This window comes from Channa argus, chromosome 14, assembly GCF_033026475.1.
Source record: "Channa argus isolate prfri chromosome 14, Channa argus male v1.0, whole genome shotgun sequence".
NCBI lineage: Eukaryota > Metazoa > Chordata > Actinopteri > Anabantiformes > Channidae > Channa > Channa argus.
In genome coordinates, this window is record NC_090210.1 from 17,574,504 (window position 1) to 17,599,208 (window position 24,705).

Here is a 24,705-nt window from a genome sequence, read left to right on the forward strand (position 1 = left end):
GCATTGTTAGTTTGATCCTATTACCACCAGTTTTTAAAAGCCTGTGAACTTGCTAAAACTACCATTGAGAAATAAATATTAAGAAATAAAAAAATCAACATCTTAGGCAAACTGAAAACGTTATCAAAGTGAACTATTGAGAGATAGTGCAACTTATATCTGTAGCTAAGTGGCTCAGCTGAATTAAGCTTTAAGCACAGTCAACAACTAATTCAGACTGAATATTACCCACTTGACATGGTATTAAATAAAAAAACAGAGCCCAGCTCCACACTGTTGACTGGTCTGGTGAGTTTCACCTGACGGTCTACCTGGCCAAGTTTACCTAGTTAAACCTGGCAACAAACATTAGTCAGGCATTAGCCGAGTTAGCTAATGTTAGCCAAATGGTTAGCCACATTGCCAACTCCGCTGCTAGTTGGCTTAATAACAACACTGACGACACATTGAGAGACAAGGTTATTTTTTACCCTTTATAATAAGCCTTCACCCGGACTTGGTGGGAATTCTCGCCGGGGTGGGACATGGTGCTGTCCCGCAACGTCGGCATCACAAGCTCAGCCGCGCTCAGTCCGACTCGCCGATGCCGTTCTCCTTTCCTTCCTTTCCTTTTAGACTCTGTAGTTGTCTACCACGCCCAAATCACTCTGTGTTTTTTAGTCCGTCGACAAGACAAGAAATAATCGAAGCAGTTGAAGTTAAAAACAAAGAAGTCGCCGTTCATTAAACAAACAAAAATAACATGTAAAGTTAAGTAAAACTTGCTGCTTCCGCCGAACAACTCCCTACTGCAAAGGCCTAGCAATGGACGAATCCATTGTCGGAATGTTTGGGGGTAGCAGCTTACTTCGCATCTAACTGAAACGTATTTGCAATGTAAATAAATAACACATTAAAACATCAACATACGCCGTGTCATAATTTTTCAAGTTTGCAAACCGAAAGCAATCACTATATGATATATTATAGATAAAAAAGATAAATATATATCCCTATAACGCTTTTTGACTGTACCAATTTAAGTGGAGTGCTGCATTCACATTCCTAGATCTAAACTCACCAATTTTAGCGGAGTGCTGCATTCACATTCCTACATCTAAACTCGGATATTTTAAACGCCCGCCTAACAAGTCGCGCATTTAACATTTACGTTTAGCACAAGCAAACGCTCTTTATTTATTTTTTTTCAGAGCGTATAAAGGTGAGTTACACGCTCTGTTGTGAGCGAGCATGTGATTACTCTAAAACATAAAAGAAAGAAGAATTTGTCTAAATTAATGTAATCTAAATGGTTCAGTTAAATGCAACATGCCACTAGACTCCTTTCACAAATGTAGGACTAAAATAAATGTAGCAAATCCATCTCTGTTACTGGTACAGCTTCTCTAGCTATTAAATGTGCCTTTTTATTTTTTACTGGTAAGTTCCAACCATATATCTGACATCATTTGGCTGTAGATGGTCATGACAGTGTACTTTCTAGTTCAATGCTGAATGGTGTATGCAGGTTTATCTTGTTTTGGAAAGCACTGTTCTATAGCGTGACAAGAGTGTCCTTTCTCCCCTTGAATGCAATCCCACGATATAAGTTTTGGCCACGAATCTGCAGAATGAAAACATCCCAACTGTGAATTCTGGTGAATCGTCATCATCATTTGAGGTTGCTGTGATGCCTCAGGGCAATTTGTTTTCATGGAGGGGAAAATTCTTAAGTTGTTATGTACAGGGCAATGTCCTCAACATTATGGAGGTCTGGTCCAAAGTTATTAAACCTAAGGGTTCACTTGCATTTCCACTTGTTTAATAGATGCAGAAAAGTTACTCCAAATTATTCACGTAAGCTTGTTTTTTCTTTCTCTGTTACTTGTGGTCTGTTGCATTGAAATCAGTCCCCAGTGGTTTGTGTTTCACTTTTTTGTTTTTATGAAACATGTTCCGGTTTACACACGTAGTCACAACAGAAGTTCTATAAATAAATCAGTAGTAACAAAAACACAAGAATCTTTATCTTAACACATGGTTGACAGAATAAAAAACGTACTGTAAACCAGTCAAACCTATTTTAAATACACGGGCTCACATCTGGACTCTCAGGAGCGCAGCAGGACTCCACGGGCTGTGGAAGGTCCTCCCGCACTGCGAGCGGTGCTGTGTCAAAGCTTTTTTTATAGCCTGCTGTGAACCGTCTGATTTTTTTTAAATCTCCATTTTAGACAGTACTGACGCATCAGTGGGCTTCATGACTTGGACAATGTGCCGGTTTATGGTCAGTTCGTGATGGCCCATGTCTATCAATACCAGGCAGGTAACGCCGACAGGAGGTGAATGTTTGTGCATGCAAATAAAGCTAGAGAGGGACCGACGGGGAATGACATCCTTGTTGATTGATGTATTCTCTGAGGGGTCCTCAATTATGGAATTTTTTTTAGATAAGAGTGATTTTGCCATCGTTTATGATTTACCTGAATCTATCCCTGCTTCTAATTAGACTGCAGCAAAAGCATAAATATTCCAGCTGTTAGACGTGCGTATCCATATAAAATATGGCAAATAATCTGACTAAGGTGATTCAAGATATTCGAGCAATTAATAACAATAAATTATTAGTCAGATATTTCAATGGAAAACTCAAAATTGTCGCGCCTTTTTGTTTACAAAAGCGCGAGTGGCACAAAATACTCTTTAAATTACTGAAAATATACATTTTGTGAATAATTTAGTATTTAATTTTATACATATACATATTTATTTGATTTTGATTTAAAGGTTTTCCTGGGTTACTGTAATAATTGAATCTCTTTTCTTCTTTATGTCACCATCGTTTCTAATGTGTGATAGATATTGTGTGGCATTTAAATAACGTTTTTTTACGCTATAGTATGCGTCCTTTAAAATAACGTCAAAAATAAAGTAAAAAAAAACATAAACAACAATGCAGCGAAACCCAGAAACATTTTAAAACACCTACTAAAACAAAAGATAATAAAGTCGGGTACATTTGATCATAGAATTAGGCTTCATAGATTATGAAACAGAAGTGTATTGTAGGGTTTTTATCAGCACTGCACGATGTGGGTTTTCTGTTTACTATTTGTGTATATTTATTTACATTCTTTGGCAAGGATTTAAGTTAAACCTGAATCAAAATTAAGGACATATTTTTTCTATTCATGGGGAACAAATATTCCGGTGTATATCTGTTTAAAAGACAGACTTTTAAACAGCTTTGAAATATTCCAAATAGACGACTCTTCATTTGAAACAGATCGGGTTGCAGCAGGGATGTACATCGAATTATTATCACCTAAGAACAAAGGGAAAAAGCGGATTCCATTTTGTCACAGCATAAAAACAAAGTAACCCTCATCCCACCCAAACATTGGAAAGGCCAGGATGTCCTCTCCTGATCACATCAGGAGTCAGTAGGTTAGCTCATATTCGTCAGAAGATATAGATAGAAAACAAATGTCCACCACAGAGGAAATAAATGAATATGCTGGGTCTCAGGAGGATAGAAAATTATTAAACAATTACAAAAATATTTATTTCAGTTATGGCTTATTTAGGTGTAAAGGTTTAAGATTATCCAAGGTTCCCAAAACCACGTGTCTTCCAAGTTTTATGCGGTATCATCAAATTTTTCAAGTGCACTGGATGTTTTGCTGTTAAACTTACACCTCTTCATCGTTTAAAGCTCCAACAGGTGTAACATCCCTGCCCTTTCAGTCTCGGCTTTTGCAGCACAACGAGAAAAAAACTACCAATCAACACAACATCGGGTCCCAATTCAGATGACGTTTAACGTTTGCTTTATCTCCTCAGTTTTCCCGTCGCTGAATCCGTGTGTGTTGGGAGATGGAGCGGCAGAGCCCAAAAGAGAAGCAGGCAGAGTCTAACAGGATTGTGGCCACCACCACCGCTGCCACAGCATCAGCTGCCGTCACCATGGCAACAGCCCCGTCCAGAGGTGCCACCTGCGGCTTGGCGCCCTCTGCGTCCCTCAGTATTAACCCACCAGACAGACAGGCAGTCCAGGTAACAGACAGTAGGCAACCATGGACTTCATCATGCATGATTCGACTTGACTGTCGGGCAGTCCGTTAATAGACTATAGCTCTGCAGATAGTATTGTTCAGGACAGGTAAGTAGTCCAGGTAATAGATGTATAGGACCTCTGCATACATTGTTTTATTTAAACAGATGGAGCCCAGGAAATAGACATCAGATAATTATAAAGCATATATATAAACATCATAAATAAAATATAATAAAATACCTGATTTCTTTCCATGATGTGCAAATAATGATAGCAGTGCTAGAAACAATATGATGGCATATGATGTTTTCATTTGATTCAGCAGGTGATCCAACACGCCATCCACAGACCTCAGAGCATGGCGGCCCAGTACCTCCATCAGATGTACGCAGCTCAGCAGCAGCACATCATGCTGCAGACTGCAGCTCTGCAGCAGCACCAGCACACCCCCCATCTGCAGAGTCTGGCCACCATACAGCAAGTCAGTCTGTGTGTTTGTCACGTGTGTGTTATATCTGAAGAGTCACTTTAACAAGTGTGCAGGAAAGGTGTAATGAGTTCTCATTGCTTGTCAGGCTTCAGTTTGTCAGAGGCGGACTCCTTCTTCCTCCTCTGGTGGTTTGGTTCAGCCTGCTGGTATATCTCGAAACTCTGTAAGTATTTGTGTGACCGCGCTCATCTAACTGGCCTGCTCTGTGCGCAAATATTAGCTTCACACTCAGCTTCCTTTACAATGCTGCCCCAAATCCAGATTACTCTACCAGCATCTCCAGTGACAGCCCAGCTAATTGGTCGAAGTCAAGCATCCAACTCCACCGCTGCTGTAACAACCATATCCCAGCAGGCCATGCTCCTGGGAAACAGACCGGTCAACTGTAACCAAGCTCAGATGTACCTTCGAACTCAGATGGTACAAACCTTTCCAAGTATCGTAGTAGCTTTTGGTCATACTTGCAATTTTGCACTGGTACTTTAAAACTGCATGACTAATTTGCCCCATTTCTGTTTTCACTGAATGCGTTTTCCTCCATCAGCTTATTCTAACTCCTGCAGCCACCGTGGCTGCAGTTCACTCAGACGTCCCTGCTGTCACCTCTTGCTCCTCTTTGCCTCCCTCCTCTCAGGTACAGATTAAAATAATTTGTGTACGACACAAGTGTGCAATACCATAAACCCTTCACAATCCTTCTGCATGAGTGACACAGCAAATTAAAATCTATCTTTGCAATGTGTGAGTGAGAGGTAAATATGTGGTTGGATTTTGCATTAACCTGTTAAAGAAGTTGTATAAAAGTAACACAGGGTTCCTCTGAACAGTGTACAAGCTCTTTTTTTGGTTTATATTTTGCATGTTTTTTCAGGTGCACAATCTGGCTCTACGTTCGCACTTGCCTGGAGCTCTGGCTACAGCCCACAGTGTGATCTTAAAACCATCTGCCCAATCCCAAACTCCTGCCACCTCTCTGTCCAAGACACCAGTCTGTGCACTGAAGAGCAACCAGCTGACAGAAGCCTCGACAGAAACAGGACCGGGCGATGTCCTGCGGCTGGCCTCAGGATCCCAGATTATAACCCCAGGTGAGCTAACGTGTTCAGACAGGGGCTGTAAGTAAAGTTTTTTTAGTGAGCACATGTGATTCAGGCTTCAAGTAATGAGTTAGACTAACAAAAAGCTGCATGCGGTCTGTTCTTATGGAAAATGTAATGAACAGCTGTGTTTAAAAAAAACAACAACTTTCAACAGGCATTTTTATATAGCAAATCTTGATCAAGTAAAATATACACACAAAGAAGGAATTAGTCCTAAGAACTGAGTAATCACTCACCCATTAACAAATACCTAAACCGTATAAATGATTGGTAAAGGTAAAATGCCAAAAACAAACCCAATAAAGGGGACAGATGCCAGTTGTCAGGCAGTTTCACATACAGAAAATCCAGGGAACTTTGAAGTAGTCATCCAGTTATCTATTGTTATATTATTTCGTGGCAGGAAAGCAACTAACCACATTGTTCCAAAATGTCACATTGTTCCTTTAAAGTCTATTTCAACCATTAAATACACAAAGACATGTTTTTAGAAACAATCCTTTGAATCTCTGACCAGTCCGAACCCTTTACTCTGACAGTACATAAACATTACTTTATCACATGGCGCTAAATATGAATGAAAATCTAAATGTGACCTCATTTTATCAACTATATTACCTCTATTCACCTGTTAAAAATCTATAGTTGTCTAAGATTTGAATTTAAGCTCCTTAGTAGGGCCTTGACAGGGACAGTTGCATTAGGGTCAAGTCTTAAAATGACCTGAAAGTACCGAATTGTAGTATTTGTAAATTTTATTCTGTCATGTCCTATTCATCGCCCTCCTTGCAGCCTTCTGTCCAGTGCAGACCCACTCTCTGGTTAAGCAGCAGCTGCCAGCCAAGCAGGTGGCCCACCGCCAGCTCATCCTCCAGCAGGCTCCAGCAGGTGTTTCCAGCCCTCGACAATTCCAGCCCATTGCCCTCAGAGTAGCACCACAAGAAACAAACTCCAGCCCTCTTTCTCTTTCAGTTAAAAGTCTGACCACTCCCAGCACCCCCACCTCTTCTTCTTCTTCGTCCTCTCCATCTGTCACCAGCATAGTTGCACCATCCACACAGGCTTCAATCCCAGCTGCCACCGTCCAGCATCAGCCTCCTCCTCTGGTGGCCGCCCCACAGCGTCGGACCTCATTCCCACAAGTGCAGAAACAACCTCCACCACCTCCTCCACCACTGGTTCTCCCCAGGCTGCCCCAGAACCCCCCAGACTCCCTCCAGAGGCTATCCCTGCACTCAGTCCAGGCTTTGGCCTTCCAGTCAGGGCAGGTGCTACTGACAGAGCCGGAGCTGCCTGTAGCTGAGGCTCTAGTCCAGATGCCCTACCAGAACTTGCCTCCTCCACAGACAGTGGCTGTTGACCTAAAAGTGCATCCAGTCAGACGCAATGAAACGCTATCGGTCAGTCACTTATCACAGCCCCAATTCAAAATAAATTTAGGAAGATGTGTAAAACATAAATAAAAACTGAATGCAATGATTTGCAAATCTCATCAATCCATATTTTATTTACAATAGAACGCAAACAACATATCAGATGTTGAAACTGAGAAATTTATACATTTCATGGAAAATATTAGCTCATTTTGAATATAATGGTAGCAACACATCTCATAAAAGTTAGAACAGGGCGATGTTTACCATTGTTCAGCACCTGGACTCATCTCCTATGAGGCCATGCTGTTATAATGGATGCAAGTATGTGGTTTAACATTGTCTTCTGAAATATGCAAGTCCTTCCCCGAAAGAGACACTGTGTGGATGGCAACATACATTGCTCTAAAACCTGTACTTTTCAGCATTGATGGTGCCTTTCCAGGTGTGTAAGCTGCCCACGCCATAGGCCTTAATGCACCCCCACACCATCTGAGATGCAGGCTTTTGAACTGTCTGCTGATAACAAGCTGGATGGTCTCTCTCCTCTTTAGTCTGCAGGACACTGCGTCCATGGTTTCCAAAAAGAATTTTAAATTTTGATTCATCCACAGGACCACAGAACAGTCTTCAATTTTTGCCTCAGACCATTTTAAATGAGCTTTTGCCCAGAGAACACTCCAGTGTTTCTGAATCGTGTGATTTCTTGAAGTGTTCCTGAGCCCATGCACTGATGTCCAGTAGAGAATCATGTTTTAATGCAGTCTCACCTGAGGCCCCCAAGATCATTCCCATCCAGTTTTGACCTTCGGCGCTGTCGCATGTGCACAGAGATTACTTCTGATTCTCTGAATCTTTTGATGATATTATATACTGTAGATGGAGGAATCTTAAAAAGACTTCGCAATTTTATTTTAAGGAACATTATTCTGAACTGGTTCCACAAGTTTTAGACAGCTATATCTATTAGTTATGAATTAGTTGTCGAACACTCCTCCATATGAGCTTTTATTTGCAGCAAATATTTTTCCAACCTTATGTTGCCCCTGTACAAACTTTTTTGAGATGTATTGCTGCCATCAAATCCAAAATGAGCTAATATTTCCCATGAAATGGTAAAATTTCTCAGTTTCAACATCCGATATGTTGTTGTCCTATTTTGAATAAAATATGGGTCGTCCCAACTTTTTTGAATTGGGGTTGTATTATTAGGGGGTTTCCTGTTTGTGTTATATGTGCTGATTTAACCAAGGTTTTGCTGTGCTTTAAATTTCAGTCGGGGGAAACATGCAAAGTGAATGGACTGACCTCCGAGGAGAGGAAAGATGAACTTTCTACAAGTCCACAAGGAGACAAGAATCCAACACATCTCATTGTGTCTCCTAGGCAGAACGGTGCAGGTATGGTATGATAATAGAATAAAAAAAGTGTGTCTAAATGTGGCTTAAAAATACAGGACCTTTCATCACAAGCCTGTCTTTAATAAACCTAAACATTTGAACCTGAATGCTTTTTATAAAGCCAGACTTAGGTTTATGTAGGCAGACAGTCAATGACATAGGGCCTGAGACACTAAGCAGTGATCACATCAATGCTCAGGGAGAAAAATCTGTAATGTTTAAAGCTGCAAGCCAACACGTATTCAACATATGCAATGTGGAGTAAACTATTCCTGCAAAAAAAAAAAAAAAAAAAAAAAATACAATAAACCAAGCAAAAGAGAACTTTGCAATTAGCTGCACGTCCTTTGAAAGAAAGATCATTTAGTAAGTTCAGTTTGTGGCTGCTTGTTTTCATGACAGGTACATGTGAAGCTTCTCTCTAATATTACCTTCAACATACTATTAAACAACTTTGATACACAGGACTTGAAATTTATTTTAAAGGAAGACACCTTTTAGAAAGTGGCAACTTGCTGGAAGCTTTGTAAAAGTGTCAAAGTAGCATACAAAACTCAGATCTTTTACTCCGTTATATGTAAAAGCATAATGACTTTAATCTGTAATATTTCACATTTCCTAATGTTCAGGTTCATCTTCCGTCAATTCCAGTCACTCAATAATCAGGTCGCCACAGGTGGAGGAGCCCACCCAACTCACCACCACCACCTCCAGCAGCAGCAGCAGCAAGCCTCCTCCTCTACCTCCTCCCATCCTCCCTACTGCAGTAAGAGGGCCAAGCCAGCCACCATCTGCCCCAGTCAGCCTCCCAGGAAGCCCTGACAGGATACTTACCACCCACATTCTCACCCACCTCATAGAGGGCTTTGTCATCCGAGAAGGCCTGGAGCCATTCCCAGTAAGTCCACCAGTCTCTCAGGGCATCAAGTGGATGGAAATATTTTAAAATGATAATTGAAGTTTGCATTTGGAGGACAAATGTGTTGCCTGACTGTATACACATTTAGTCATAATGGGGTAAAGTTCTGCAGATGTGGCTGAGATACTGTAGCTACTGTGACACTGATAAAAGCATCAGAATCGATGATATCACTATATGGTGGTATACACTCAACGAAAACTGTTTTACCACCTTGTCGCAGTGTTTTCTGGTCACATGTCATATTAGTAAACAGTTTGGAGAGTTGAGAACTTCCACAAAAGATCGGTAGAACCACTGGCAAACAAAACCCTTCAAAAGAAAAGGAGTTTATTATAGTTGTTGCTCTAAGACCTGCCATGATCTGCTCCTCTTATTGATGGTGCTTGTTCGTGAGGCAATGGAACAAATTCATGTTTCCATCCTTTCCTGGTTCTGGTAACTCACACAAAAACCGCAGACTTGTTTGTTGCTTGATTCACCCCTGGTTTGTTGCAGAAGAATTTCCAAATAACAGACACAGCTGCTTTTGGCAGAAAACACAAACATGTCATCACGGAAAAACATTGTCATTATAGCAAAATGACTCATTCTGATCATGTGGAGGAATTATCATAATATATCGTGGACAATACAGTGTGGACCTGTCCATAATCCACTACAAAATATCACACATTGAACTAACTTCACATAAAAAAAAGAAAACATCTAACTAATTGCAGGCGACTTTTCATATATATAAATATATACACATATATATAACGTAAATGGCTTCACATACTCCTCTCTCATACCATCTGTCTTCTCTGTCCAAAATGTGGACATTGTCATCCTCAAAAGAGTGTCCTTTGTCATTCAAGTGTAGGTACACTGCTGATTCTGGTCCTGAGGTGTTGCTACTCCTCCACTGGGGCATCTTCTTGTGTAGTGGCTGTTTGGTTTCTCCAGTGTAGAGCCCTTAGCACTCTTCATTGCACTGGACTGCATACACTACTTGGCTCTTCTTGTGTTTAGGTGTTTGGTCTTTAGGGTGCATGAGTCTTTGTCTCAGGGTGTTGATGGGTTGGAAGTGAACAGGTATGTGGTGCAATATAATTACAATAAAGTCCTGGGTAATAATGTGCAAATTGATGCTGAGTGTTTAGCAGATGTCTGAATCCAGGTTCCAGTTTCAAACAGTTGAAGTGGATCTGTGAGTGAGGACAGTGTGAGATAAAGTACATGTGTGCACAGGAGGAACCGCAGCAGCTGTCAGTCAGACATGGTGAAAGTAATCCTCTTAAATCAGCAGTGTACACTATCGTGTGTGTCTTTTATTTTTTTATTTTTTATTTTTTTTACCTGCACACAGCTTCTGCAGGCATGAAAGCTCACCTAGAAACTGGTATTGATGGTTGAGGACTGTTAACACTGAACAGAATAAATTACAAAGTAAAACTAGTGAAAAAGGATCCACAAAGTAAGTTTGGGCCCTCACTTACTTTGCAGTATTCTGTGGCACAGCAAGACCCTTTTATGATATAGCTTGACGTTTTCGTTCAAAATGGGCCATTTTTAAGAGAAGTTCCAATTTTCATTTGAAATTCTGTCCACGTCTTGTAAAACATAAAAAGTACATATCCAGGTAATATTATAAATGCATTTTGGGAATATACGCTTACATACACAGAGAACAGTATTAGTATGAGACATTTATTTTTGGTTTTGTTTTTTTATGGGATATTGGGAAGCCAGGCTCATCGTATCTCAAATTTTTGATCACATTAAAATACTATTCAATAATTCAATAACCTTAAAATAATAAACTTGCTCATGTATAGTCATATCAATATGTGGTATTTTATGTTTTTACATGTACACTGAATTGCAGGTGACCCCTTCCTCACTGTTAGCCAAGCAGCAGGCTTCACTTCCAGAGTCCCAGAAGATGAACGGGGAAGCAGCAGCAGAGGACAGTCCTCTAGATGCAAACCAGTCAGATTCAACAGACTTAGAGATGGAAAACGATGGCCCTGAAGCAGATGGTAAAGACTGTGTGTGTGTGTGTGTGTTTGTGTGTGTGTGTGTGTGTGTGTGTGTGTATGCCTGTTTAACTAACTGCTGTTCCTGTAAAGTCGCAGAGCTCGGGGAGAATGGGGCAGGTGTGCTGCAGTGTGAATACTGTGGGAGCAGAGGTTACGCTCGCACGTTTCTGCGATCCAAGCGCTTCTGCTCCATGACATGTGTCAGAAGGTAAATAAACCACTCACAGGTCCAGATGTCTTTCAGCTAGGGCCACAAACAACAGTCCAATTACAGGCACGATAAGTATCGATGATCTGTCTTGTTTTCTGAAGTAAAATGTCAGTACAGTGCTGATAAAGTTCCTTTCCTTTTTTTGAGTTGGGTAAAGCCTGAGAAAAACATTAGCCTACTAGCAAGTGACCAGTCCTGTTATATGTTGTTTTACTGTTTATATGATGTTAAATGATGGCAATAGATAATATTTCTATTGTCACTAAACCATACAAAAAGACAAAAACTTCAAAACTACAAAGACTACAGAGACTGAAAGTAAAGAAGTTGTCTGAACTCACTCTCGCCCTGATAATTTAAAATGCCCTCAAGCGATGTACTTTAATGTAGACTGAAATACAGTAAAGCTGGTCAGAGGACAACATTATGAATAAAAAAGCACAGTGCTGTTGCAAAAGTGCAAGCGTCTGTTTGAATAAAGATAATAAATGAGTCTGCCACACAAGAGACATAAACTAAAGATGCAGCCTGTTTCTGTGGTGGTGACCGACAAGAAAGTGGTGGTGGTGGTGAGCTGTAAGAAAATGCCTGAAGTGTATAATCACGCCCATGTTTGCCTCAGAGCCTCCATTATGTATCAAAGAAGGGACAGTTCTGAGTCCAGATGCAGACCATAGCCCAGTATCCAACAGGTTTCGTCTGCCTGACTGCCTGCATAGAGTACAAACATAATGTAATATGTTATGACTGTCTGTGTTTAGGTTCAGTGTCAGCTGCACAAAGCGCATCACCATGCTGAGAGCAGGCCGCTGGGGTCACAGGCCAATGGGGAGGAGAGGACGACCCCCCAGCAGAGTCAATGGAGCTTCCAGAGAACATTTCCTGAGACAGGTGAGATAACATTAATAACATGATGTGCTGCAAATTACAGAAGGGCTACAGAGAAGCTGTAGGACCAGCTCCTCAAAATTCCGGCTAATATATACAGACTCAAACAGACACTGAGTGCCGGGTGTTAGAGCCCAATCTTAGTGTCTGTAACAGATGTTACTAACTTTTCGTGATCTGACAAATGGAACTTTACAATAAAAAAGAAGTAAACAATAAAATACACAAAGAACAAAAAGGAAAAGGTAGTATACAGAGTACACAGAATTCACAGGGTATTGATGATATTAAAAATAGTCATAAAACTAGAAAAAAGGGTTTTCATATAAAAGTAAATACAAGTAAATTTTAAAATAATTAAAAATAAATTAGCTCACTGCATTCCTTGAAATAAATGTGTTCAGACACCATGGTTTGATGCGGAAACTCTGCTATAAAACAGTGATCAACGCATTTTAAGGTTATTTGCTAGAGAAATTCTTGTGGAGCATTTCTTTTTAATAAATACACATTTTTTTAAAAAAAGCACTGAATGTGGAAGAGATTTGCTGCTTTCACATGCAGGAGGGAGATAAGAAGGCCAACACCTGCTTTCCTTCTTCTGTAAGCATTCTGACTCTAAAAATAGATGTTTCTCTGATTGTCTTTGTGCTCCACAGGCTCACGTGCAATTTGGCTCAGAGGAGACCCAACAGAGCTCACTGAGAGAGGAGGAAGAAGAGGAGCAGGAGGAGGATGAGCCTGTGGTTCCCATGACGACCAGGCTCCGAAAGCAGGCTGAGATGGAGAGGGAAAGGGAGAGAGAGCAAAGGACTACAGAAACTATTAGTGTTTCTGATGGAGAAGACGACGTCGGCCATCCATCCCACTGGACCGTAGAGCAAGTGTTTTCTTACATCAACTCCCTGCCAGGTACTGAAGACTTAAGTTAATATGTTTACATACTGTGTATCAGGGTTAAAATTTTGTTGAATTGGTTTCATCACACAGTGAAAGACAAAAGAGGATATCTGATGGGAAGGCAAAAACAAGAATCACAGCGTCAACTAACATCACTTAACAAATGTGAGGTTTAATGTAATGAGTGGTTGATTTACAGTCAGTAAACGGAAAAGTAAACCAAGCCACAGAAATACATGTTGAGCTGTGGGAAATGTCTGCCAACAAATGTGTGAAAATGAATAGGGGACACACCTTTAGTTTGAATCCTCTCTTTTGTCCAGGTGGTCAGGACGTCGCCAGGGAGTTTCGCTCCCAGGAAATAGACGGACAAGCTCTGCTGCTTCTCACAGAGGATCACCTGGTCAGCACCATGAACCTTAAACTGGGACCTGCACTCAAACTCTGTGCCCACATTAATTCTCTGAAAGATGCATAAAAGTAACATCCCTTACTCTCCAAGAATGTGTTTTTGTCAATCTGGTATGGAGAAAAACGGAACAATTATCTTTTTAACTCCTCTGCAGAGACTGTAATGAAGCACTGCTTATTTTTCTTTTCAGTTGTCTGGCTCATCAGCCAGACTCAGAAGAATTTCTTTCTTCTGAGTCTTCTGAGAAAACAAATTGTGTTGAAGTGAAATACTGAATGCACAGATCATTTCACTTTAGCTCCGCTTATCCATTTGTTTCAAAATGGTTTAAAAAGTCCTTTGTATCATTTGTAAACAAAGAGAAAAATGTGCATTTTCAGTAATTTCACAGAAATACGGTCTTGAAAGTTTACAAAACAGATTATTATCTATTATCTTGGTGGTGAAATTTATACATTTCTCATCAGCAAACAGTTGTATTGAACTATGAAAGATAGCATTACAAGTTATTTATTATTTGTTATTGTCACAATTATAATTAAATAATTCATATACAAATAAAACCAGTTTAAAAAAACATTTTTGTTCAATAACCTGGAGGAATAGGTGTGGATTAAATTAAGGAAAGTGCCTACTGGCTATAGGCACATGGGCTCTTCAGCAAAGAAACCTAAATGAGACACTGAATGACCACAAAGAAATAAAAAACAATGCAAAAGCAGTACAAACACAATTTTCACAATTGACATAAATGATACAAAAGAATCTTAAAAAAAAAGAAACACAAAATCTTCTTAAATAATTTAGAATTACCACAGGTATGCTAAACTAGCTCAAAGATGTGAAATCTGACCACAACAAAGTGAAGTGACAACAAACAAACATGGCTCATCCATTTGTGGTCAATTTATGTCTCCTTCAGTTCTGGAGGACTGTTGTGTCCCGATCTGTCCATGGAACGTACTGTACAGGTTTACAGTGTGACTGAGGAGCTGCATTAACTTAAAATGGAACACAAACACTTTTTTTTATTGTTGTTTATTTTATCAGTATAATAATGATACATTTTCTGATTGTTTCTATATAGTTATTTAAGTAAAAATATAAATGCATTAAGTTTGAAGTATTGGAAGATACTTCAAGTAAAGAATCTGATAACTACTTTCCTACATGCAAACTGCAGTATAACTATTAACTATTCAAATAACCAAGAGCTAAAGGAAAAAGAGGCTTTATCTCACCTTTGTTTTGTATAGTTTTAATACATGTACAGATTTTTAAATATGCTAAGGTCAGTGAATGCTATTCAACTTGAATGGGTCATTATGTCATGCTACCACCAGAGGGCCATCTTTTACATGATGTTGCCTCTGTCACGACAGAAGTATTTTTCTGACCTGAATATCATCACAAGTTATAGTGAAGTTCCAGTGAGAGGAGTTTCCATTCGGGCAATAGTAACACAAACATAACTGTCTTTAACTTTCTTTACTGAAACAAGCCCAGACAGTTCACCTTTACACCCAAGATTAAAATACACTTTGGAACAATGCTTTTAACAGTTCAGGTGCAAATGAGTATGTTTCTCTAAAGAAAATACTACTGACTATAACATATACTTTCTATATTGTACATGGGGAATGTGAAGTTGGCTGTCAATTATATTGATGGAATGTTTCAGGTTCACAAGGATAGTCTGAATGACAACAACTAGCATAAGTTACAGTACATAGATAAAGATTCCATGCACACTTTTTGGTTTACAAGGCTACTGTGCAAAACATTATTGAGCCTAAGCCATTGAGCAATATTAGTGTGACAGTACTATCTCTGGCTCAATTACAGGTGAGTGCTTGCAAAGGCAAATAAGGTCGTTCAAGTTACAGGCACTGCAAAAATGAGTTTATACATTCTGAATCTGGTAATGCTTGTTTTACAGATTCATAATTGCTGACTAGCTACCTGGAAAGTTAGACTTAATTTGGTTCCAATTTTAGTAAAATAGAGAGTTATCACTTGCACTTTACTTTCAATCAGAGGAAACCAGGTGAGCTAAATATGCAAACTGAGAAATGTGTATAATGTACAAACACAGTTCAGCAAATTTAATGAATTAATTATCATACGCATCTACCAGGGTTTAAATGCAGCAATGTTACTTAAGGACATTCCTCAGAAAATCAAAACCAATTACCAAAGTGCATTATGCTTTCACAACCACAAAGAAGTTTTTAGGAAATAACAGACCTGTAAAACAAAGCATTACCAAGAATCTTCTACACTGAGAGTTGTATTAATTGCAACTTTTGTAGTTGTCACACTGTCCCAACACATGTAACAAATCAACATCAGCTGCAAGTGAACCTAAAATGCATGTTAACAACAAAAATACCCCTGAACTGCACAGTAAAAGCTGTTTATTGTGAAACTGCCTCATAAGTGGCTAATACCTTTGGCAGACACACCCGAGCTGACATCTGAGGCCTTTAAAGCACTAGAAAAAGCACATGTAACTCAGTTTCTAAAAAGATAACCAGGCTAAGATAATAATGTATTCTGCAATACTGACAATTACACATAAGCTAAAACAGTTTGCAAATATGATGCATAACAACTGGATTACAGTACGTAAAATCTTTAAAATTATAAATTAATTTATGAAAACACAGGAATGACCCTCTTCAGGGGAGGAATGGGTTCAGTATATATTGCTTCTCTGTTTCTTGCTGGTTCTCTCAAGCATGCCATAAAAATGGTGGAACATTTTTCACGACGGGCAGTAGCAGCATAGCTTATGATGATGACAGACCTGCTCCAAGACAAGCAGGAGGATACTTGAAATGGAAATGTAACTATTGGACATCAGCCAAGCTCAGGGCATGCTGCCAGAGCCATAGATTTGACCAGCTCCTCCACCCAGCGGACCTCAGATGCCAGCTGCTCAGACAGGACCTCGTAACGGTTTTCCAGACGCCCAAACTTGCGCTTTAGGATGTTGGTGGCCTGCGTGGCGACCCGAGCTTCCTCCTGACACTTCTTGCGTTGAGCCTGAGTACGCTGCAGGTCTTGGCGGATGTGGCTCAAGTCGCTGGAGATGCTCTGGTTCTCCTCCTTGTACCAACCTTCTTTCTCCTCGTAGATGGACAGCAAGGCTGCGACATCCTCTCTGCATGAGCGCTGATTGCGCTCCAGCTCCTTCAGGCCTTCCTCTGCTGCCGCAATCTCCTCAAGCACTTGGGAGAAGCGCTCAAAGTTGACGTAAGTGTTGTTAGGTGGCATACTGGAGTGGGACTTGATGGTGTACTCCTTCAGACGAGTAGTCTTCAGGCGGCGGCGCTCAGGCTTGTGGTCTCTCTCCTCCTGGCGCACATTTCGTCTCTTAATCGCCTGGAGAAGAAAAAAGGCAAATATGTAAACAAACTTTTTTGACTATGTGATTTGTTTTTTTAACTTTATTAAAGAACTGTGACGAAGCTTCCACACTTGAACAATGAACTTGGCTCAGTTAGAAAAACTAAATAATGGAAAGATAATTTTGGTATTCCAGCACTACAGTTTCTTGTAATCTTTCAGCTAATATTCCAGTACTGTATACTTGCAGCTATGAAGCAATTTATAGGTGTATTTATATAGTACTTTTTAAAACAACTAAAATTCTTCCCAACAGCAACATTTACAACTATATCTCAACAAACAATTTCTCAAAGAGTCTATGGAATTATAACTTAGTCATGCAAACACAAAAGCATGTATTAAGTTCTCCGCGCTTTCAGTGTGGCTGAATGTAAACATGTGAAACTGAATGTTACACACCAGATACAACATTGATAATAAAACATTCACCTTAATCCAAGGATGCTCAAGACTGTCGTCAATTGTCATTCTCTTCCTGCAAAAAAATAAAATAAAAACTTCACCGATGAGATTTGCTTATACTTTCACATATTTGCAGAGCAGATATTTCTCCACTTGACTTTTGGTGTAAAATCTAAAAAGGTTCATACTTTGGATCCTTAACCAATAGACGACGTATAAAGTCCTTGGCCAGCTCACTGGTATTACTGAAATACTCTTCATCAAAATCATAGTTAACAGCGGAAATGTTGGTCAGAGTCTCCTGCTTGGTCTCGCCCAGAAATGGTGAAGCACCACTCAACCTGAAATTAACAGAGGCTTACATTTAGACCACATGTGAAGGAGGAGTGATATGTGTTTCTTTAAACAGCAAAATAATAGCCTGAAATTATCATTACTCACAGGATGTACGTGATTACTCCAATGCTCCTGCAGAGAAGAGAAATGTATGAAAACTTTCAAACAAGTCAGGAAAGCAGCTTTATAGGAAACAAAATGTTTATATCTTACCACATGTCTGCCTCCAGTCCAAGAGGCTCATAGTTGACTATTTCTGGTGCTGTAAAGAACAGAGGAATGAACACTTGAATACAAACCAGATGTGGAGAGGCGGAACACTTGCCAGTGTGGGCAAACTAGCACAAAAACTGCTTTGGGATTTAGGAAATAGTACATATTTATTGTGAAATGCATGTTCAGGATCTTACCAACAAACTCTGGTGTTCCAAAGATGTTCTTGAACTCATTTCCTGCCTTAATCTGGTGAGCAATCCCAAAATCAATGAGTTTAATCCTGGGGTTGGGGACATTTTTGTCCAGCAGCATGATATTCTCAGGCTGAAAATCAACAGTGAGAATGAATGAATAATTTAGTACACAGAAAAAAAAACAAAAAACTATCAGGTCTCTTGATTTGGAGATTGGAGCTACATTAATGGATATTTTGGCTAATTGGGAGCAATCTGACATTATCGCCTTTTAAAGTTCACTTGAGATTGGAAATGTGTCCGCAAACACATAATATTTATAGATTAAGCAGACACAACAGACACATAATATTAATAAATATTATTTAATAATATTAAATATGGTGGTAAATATGTTGCTCTTTAGCTGCTAAAAGCTCTACTTTGTTGATGTTAATTTAGTCTGGCTGTTATGTGCACTTAGGGAAAACAAACATACTAAAATGCTCTGTAGAGATAAAAATAAAATTGTGATTTAATTCAATTAATATAAATGTAATATAGAACTATTGATGAGCTTATATTTAAAGGACAACTCCTAAAACTACAGTCACACTAAACATTTTCAACTGTAACTTTTCAATCTCAGCTGGGATACTGGGTTGTAACCAAAGGTCGTTTAAAGCAGAACAGTGAATGCAGCTAACAATTATTTTCCCCACCACCAGAGGTTAACAGATGTCTGACCTTGAGGTCAAAGTGCGCAATACGTTTGGAGTGAAGATACTGAACGCCATCCAGGATCTGTTTGAGAAACTGTGTGGCCTCTTCCTCTGTCAGGGATTCCTTCTCAGCCAGAAAATCAAATAGCTCTCCTCCAGACACCAGCTCCAGGATCAGGATCACATCAGTTTTGTTTTCAAAGATGTCATGCAAAGTGATGATGTTGGTGTGCTGGATCTCCCGCAGGATGTTGACCTCACGCTCAATCTCTTCCCGACTCACACCTCGCCGACTCGATGACAGTCGCCGCTTCTTGATGAACTTGGCTGCGTACTCAACACCTGTGCTTTTTTCCTTACACTTACGGACAATGGCAAACTGTCCGCTGCAGGGAAGAAACAATAAAGAGATTTTGTTAAAAAAAGAACAACATATACCTGCCTTTCTGCATTTTACAAGCTGTTGTTATAATGAAATATTCTTTGGCTGCTTGACTGACTGCTCAAGCTTTATCAAGATATGATGGCTGGCAACTTTTTGAACATTACATTTTTGGTAATATTTTAGTGCTTCCCAAAGTTTTTGGCTTGCAACCTCTATTATATTAATAAGCAAAAGTGATTTTAATTCTCTAGATTATTTAATTTGAAAAATAATTACTGTAACAAAATATAGACATAATCAAGTCATTTATGTCTATAATTAATCCCAAAAATTAGTGTCACTAATATACTATCACTAATAGTGAGAGTATTGTAATAAAGATAAGGAACATACACACTCACGCTCTCCACTTTGGAGAAACTACACCACAGCGGAGGAAGAAAGTTTGAGTTCAACTTGCTACCACTATGTGACTCTTTCCTCAAACTTTAGGGCATGAATCTATATAAAATTCTATTATGATAATTCATAATAGAAGTACAGTTAAATATTTTGGTCCAGCTAGGATCTAAGGTTTTTGATGGAATCTTTGGTGACCTTCAAAGATATAGAGCATCCTAAAAATTTTGTTGCTACAACGCCATCACCTCTCAGCAACTGGGACACCTCAGACTTATGTCGGAGCCAGATGTGAACACCATGTTTATTATGCCGTGATATCAGACAGATCCTTACAGAAACTCTTTTTATCAGAAAAGAAAAAGCAAGAATTCAGTCATTACCCACCTGCCCAGCTCCTCTCCCATCTCATAATACAACTCAACATCCTCTTGCCTGAAACCAGCCATGGTGTGCTGACTGGAATGATGACGGAAGTGATACCTTGAGATTTACTGTAGAAAACATAGAAGAAGAAATATATAGTAACACACCATTAAAAGCGGTGTGTGATCGGAGTGAATCTCCTACACAAAAATAACAATGCCCGAAACAATGCCTTTGTACTAGTGCTGGCATGTTATAAAAATCCTAATTATAAGTCATAACTACTTTTTCATCTCCATGGTAAGTCACCTTGCATAACCTGAGCTTATCTCCTCCTTATTTGGGCCGAGTAAACACAGCTTTAGTTTTCAGACACTTTTTGGCTGATGTCAGACCTCTGCATACCAGTCCTACTTACATCATCTCCTCCCTGAATTGGCCATCTGACTCATTTAATGCAGCTGGGATTTAGCTACATTTAAACCTTGTTTTATGTTACTGGTCTATACAAAAACATAAAGGACCGTTTAGTTGATAAGTAGCTAAGTAGTAGTAGCGTAATTTCAGATACAAAACTAATAAGTTAGCGTTAGTGGCCAACGTTTGCTTTTGTATTAACGTTAGCCTTTCCAGTAACGTTATTATTAGTAAAAACAGCATAGATGTCATGAATATAAAAAGGAGACTTTTGCAACATGTATAATGTTTCTTGGCCGTTTAAAGAAAAGACATAAATATAATGATAAAAACAAAAGGGAGCGTAAGAGAGCTGGTTAGCTTAGCAGGCTAACGTAAAGGTCTGACGGTATAAACACCGGCTCTTGCTGATTATGGTGACTTAAGTAAGGAAAATATACGACTACTAATATTGAAATATTGTCAACAAGTAATATATATTCAACTACATCAAATTTGAAGGTAAAGGATACTTACATTTACTTGTCTACAAGTGCTGCATTCCTCTCTGAAGGAAACTAGTTAGCTAGCCGTGTGAAATTTCATACTGAATTGGGTCAAGCTGGCCTAGTGTCATAAGGACTTCCGCCTTATGTTTTCAAAATAAAACTAGCGAGAACTTTTGATGAAGCCTTAGTGCCATGTGATACTGTATAGAATTTCTGCTAAACACGGACAAATGACACAGTGAGTTCCTGAGCACAAGCATGTAAATTCCCTTACGACCTACACACTGAAAGTGAGTAATTTTTGGGGTGACGGTTGGCACCCATTTGTGCTGGTTTTGCATCTCTGTGAATTTAAAGTTGCTCTTTGAAGCAATGGTGGTAAATAACAGTACAGTGACTCCAGTGCTGTACTTAAGTATAGTTTGGAGGCAGTATAGCCAGCAGTAGACTACTTTACTTGATTACTTTTATTTAGTCTTATTACTTATACTTCCCTATACTTGGTAGAAGTGTTAAAAAAGTGATTAGGTAAAATGTACTGTACTGTACAATCCTTCTTTGAGAAAACCCAATAACTTAAACAGTATTGAATTTCATGTCAATTGATGCTAAAATCTAATTCAGATTTGTTCAAATCATGGTAAATGAAACTAATTGATTAAAGAATGACTTGGACACAACAGGTAACTGTGGAACAGATTTTAACTACTCTATGTACTGACGGGTAATTATTCCATTACAATACACCACCATTTATTAGCTGGTAGGTATCAACATCTAGAAAAGTTAACTAGTGAGTTTCAATGAGAAAAATATTTATGTAAATAGTTTTAGTTACTACTTTTTCTTTGTAGATTCTTAAAACAAAAAAACGAATAAATAATAAAGGGTAAAGTATTTTTATTATGAATTAACCAGCTGTCAGTACATAAAGGGATTAAAGTTAGTTCCACCTTTACCAGCTTCAACATTAGTGATGGTTACACCAGAAAACATAAAGTGCATGTATATGCATACTGTATATACTTTTAAAATGGCTCGTTTTGTTCAGAGAGGTCTATTTGTTTGTACTTTTGTGCTTAAATTAAATACATTTTTTGTGATATTACTGACCACTAAGAGGCAGTGGTGTATGGAGTTCACTGTTTCCACCACTGTGCAGGAAAAAGAAGTGAAGGCTTCCAAATCAGAAAACAGATTTGTGGTTTTCTTTGTTTGCGTTGCAGAATGCAAACTGTGGCGGTAGCCGCACCAAACCGCTCCCTTTAACTGTGAAAGGAAATCGCTTGGCTTCCGGTGATAGAGTGCGCTCAGCTCCTGGTTAAATATCCGGCAGCAGGACGAACATATGGGATGAGTTCATGCTGAGTGAATCAAGCTGCTGCAGCACGTCAGTGATCAACAAGACTGAGCATGCAACAGCAGAGATCACACCATAAAGTAAGGCTGAGGTAATTCAGGCAGACCAGGGATATCACCAAACAATAGCAAGGGAAATTTAAGAGCAAACGATTGGCTTCTCAATTCCGTTTGAAATTGCAGGCTAAATCTAGTTAGTTTATGGTCAGTGCTCAGCCAATACTTATAATATCTTTATCGTAACGTTTTCCTTTTGAGCATTAAATACATTGCTGTTAACAAGACATTTAGTTACCATGGGATGCACGCAGAAAAAGTAGCTGGCGTAGCCGGTTCTTAATGTAAGAAGTCCTTTAATTTCAGTGGGTATAATTGAGACGCATAAAATATGTTCCCTGACCGGGAATCGAACCCGGGCCGCGGCGGTGAGAGCGCCGAATCCTAACCACTAGACCACCAGGGATACCATATCTGGCGTACTAAAATTTCCTTATAAAAATAAGAGTGATTCTGATATTTGTTATTTCCAGATCCATAACCACTGTGCACTAGGGTACAACAATCCATTGCGTTTAAAACATTCACAGCTGAAACTGCAAAGAAAATACTGTACTATTGATAAGCCACCAACTGCTTGTCCATAAGGCTACAATTACTGAGAAAATAGAGGGTTGCAGGCGGCAAAACGGAGCTGTAGCCTCCTTTTAAGCATAGCTTGAGCATACTGGAAATTGTATACCATTATATAAATTATTGTATACAGTGGATATGCAGCGTTTTTTTCTGGATTGTTTAGCAGTGGTGCAACACCATGATGTTTTATGATCCTGTTTACAAAACATAAATTAAAACAATAGCAAAACCTAAAAAAAGCAAATCATACAGTAAATGTTATGTTGTGTCTTCTTTTCCTTTCGGCTGTTCCTTTTCAGGGGTCGCCAGAGCAAATCATGTGCCTCCATCTAACCCTATCCTCTGCATCTTCCTCTCTCACTACATCCATAAATCTCTAAATCTACAAAGACACAATGCAGCTCCCTATGACCTTCTCTGTACTTCTCCATCAGCACCCTCAAAGCAAATAATGCATATGTTTTACTCTTTCTAGGCATGAAACCATATTGCTGCTCACAAATGCTCACCTCTGCCCTTAGCCTAGCTTCCACTACTCTTTCCCACAACTTCATTGTGGCTCATCAGCTTTATTCGTCTGTAGTTGCCACAGCTCTGCACATCTCCCTTGTTCTTAAAAATATTCTCCAGTACACTTCTCCTCCAGTCCTCGGGCATCCTCTCACTCTCCAAGATCTTGTTAAACAATTTAGTCAGAAACTCTACTGCCACCTCTCCTCTCTCTACTGACACTTCCATACGTCCACAGGTATGTCGTCAGGACCAACTGTCTTTCCACTCTTCATCCTCATCAACGTCCTCCTCACTTCACTCTTACTAATCTTTGCTACTTCCTGCTCCACACTAGTCACCTCTTCTACTCTTCGTTCCCTTTCATTTTCCTCAATCATCAACTCTTCAAAGTTCTCCTTCCATTGTCCCATTACACTCCTGGCTCCTGTCAATACATTTCCATCCTTATCTTTAATCACTTGCTGCACATCCTTCCCATCTCTATCTCTTTGTCTCACCAACCTGTAGTAATCCACCTCTCCCTCTTTAGTTTCCAACCTAGCATACAAGTCCTCATATGCACTTTGTTTGACCTTTGCCACCTCTACCTTTAGACACTGGCCTGTGGCCCTTTGTGGTTGCAATGTATATGTTATGTTCATTTCTACAAATGACCCAGTTGTATTATTTGACACTTAATGTCATGTTTTGAGTTGTAGCTGTGATTAAATTTAAATCAAATATGAATAAATCCGTTATTACAGATGGCAGTTTAAAAAGTAGACCTATCTTGTTGCATCTAACAAACCAGCGAAAGTACAGAATAAAAAATTACCAAACTACCATACATTGCATTGTTTCAATAAACAAGAAGGCTACACACATGGTAACCTGAAATTCAACGAATCTATCAACTGCAGCTGGAAAAAAATAGTAGCGTTTTTATAACGGTGCATAAAACTAAAGTACTGAAAGAAAGTGCTTTTCGTTTGTACAAAAGTACTGTTAGGTGGATGTACTTGAATACTTTCCAATACTATGTGTTATATTGCGGCGACTTATTTGTAGTTTTGACTGACTTTGGCTTTGACCACTCAGAAACGCGTTCACCCTTTCGTCAGGCTGACAGCAGCCAATAGAATACCAGAAC

The 24,705-nt window shown here is 39.3% G+C and overlaps 3 protein-coding genes and 1 non-coding gene across 4 annotated transcripts in view; 1 reads left to right on the forward strand and 3 right to left on the reverse strand.

Annotated features, from left to right (window-relative positions):
* The window catches only part of prkci (protein kinase C, iota), a 29,144-nt gene extending 28,160 nt beyond the window's left edge, over positions 1-984 (reverse strand). Inside the window, exon 1 of the mRNA XM_067474832.1 lies at positions 471-984. Coding sequence (XP_067330933.1) covers positions 471-550 — 80 coding nt within the window. The 5' untranslated portion in view covers positions 551-984. The remainder of the gene's footprint in view (positions 1-470) is intronic.
* A 1,217-nt stretch (positions 985-2,201) lies between these two features.
* Positions 2,202-14,195, forward strand: phc3 (polyhomeotic homolog 3 (Drosophila)). The gene is given in 16 exon segments (XM_067474804.1): positions 2,202-2,321; positions 3,823-3,847; positions 3,849-4,035; positions 4,362-4,517; positions 4,612-4,689; positions 4,788-4,946; positions 5,071-5,160; positions 5,398-5,614; positions 6,419-7,026; positions 8,276-8,399; positions 9,029-9,297; positions 11,189-11,342; positions 11,433-11,550; positions 12,315-12,444; positions 13,101-13,353; positions 13,665-14,195. Coding segments are annotated over 16 exon segments (2,760 nt in total). The 5' UTR covers positions 2,202-2,284; the 3' UTR covers positions 13,820-14,195.
* Positions 14,196-14,424: 229 nt separating this feature from the next.
* dapk3 (death-associated protein kinase 3) lies at positions 14,425-21,209 on the reverse strand. Its single transcript, XM_067474805.1, has 9 exons — positions 21,100-21,209; positions 20,188-20,294; positions 19,042-19,402; positions 18,316-18,445; positions 18,119-18,167; positions 18,011-18,037; positions 17,758-17,910; positions 17,597-17,642; positions 14,425-17,140 (listed from the first exon to the last, which is right to left on the reverse strand). Exons 2-9 carry the CDS (start codon positions 20,247-20,249, stop codon positions 16,616-16,618), a joined length of 1,353 nt encoding a protein of 450 aa, XP_067330906.1. The 5' UTR covers positions 20,250-20,294; positions 21,100-21,209; the 3' UTR covers positions 14,425-16,615.
* A 1,612-nt stretch (positions 21,210-22,821) lies between these two features.
* trnae-cuc (transfer RNA glutamic acid (anticodon CUC)) lies at positions 22,822-22,893 on the reverse strand. Its single transcript has one exon. It is a non-coding gene; the product is annotated as a tRNA-Glu (tRNA).
* Between the last annotated feature and the right edge of the window lie 1,812 nt (positions 22,894-24,705).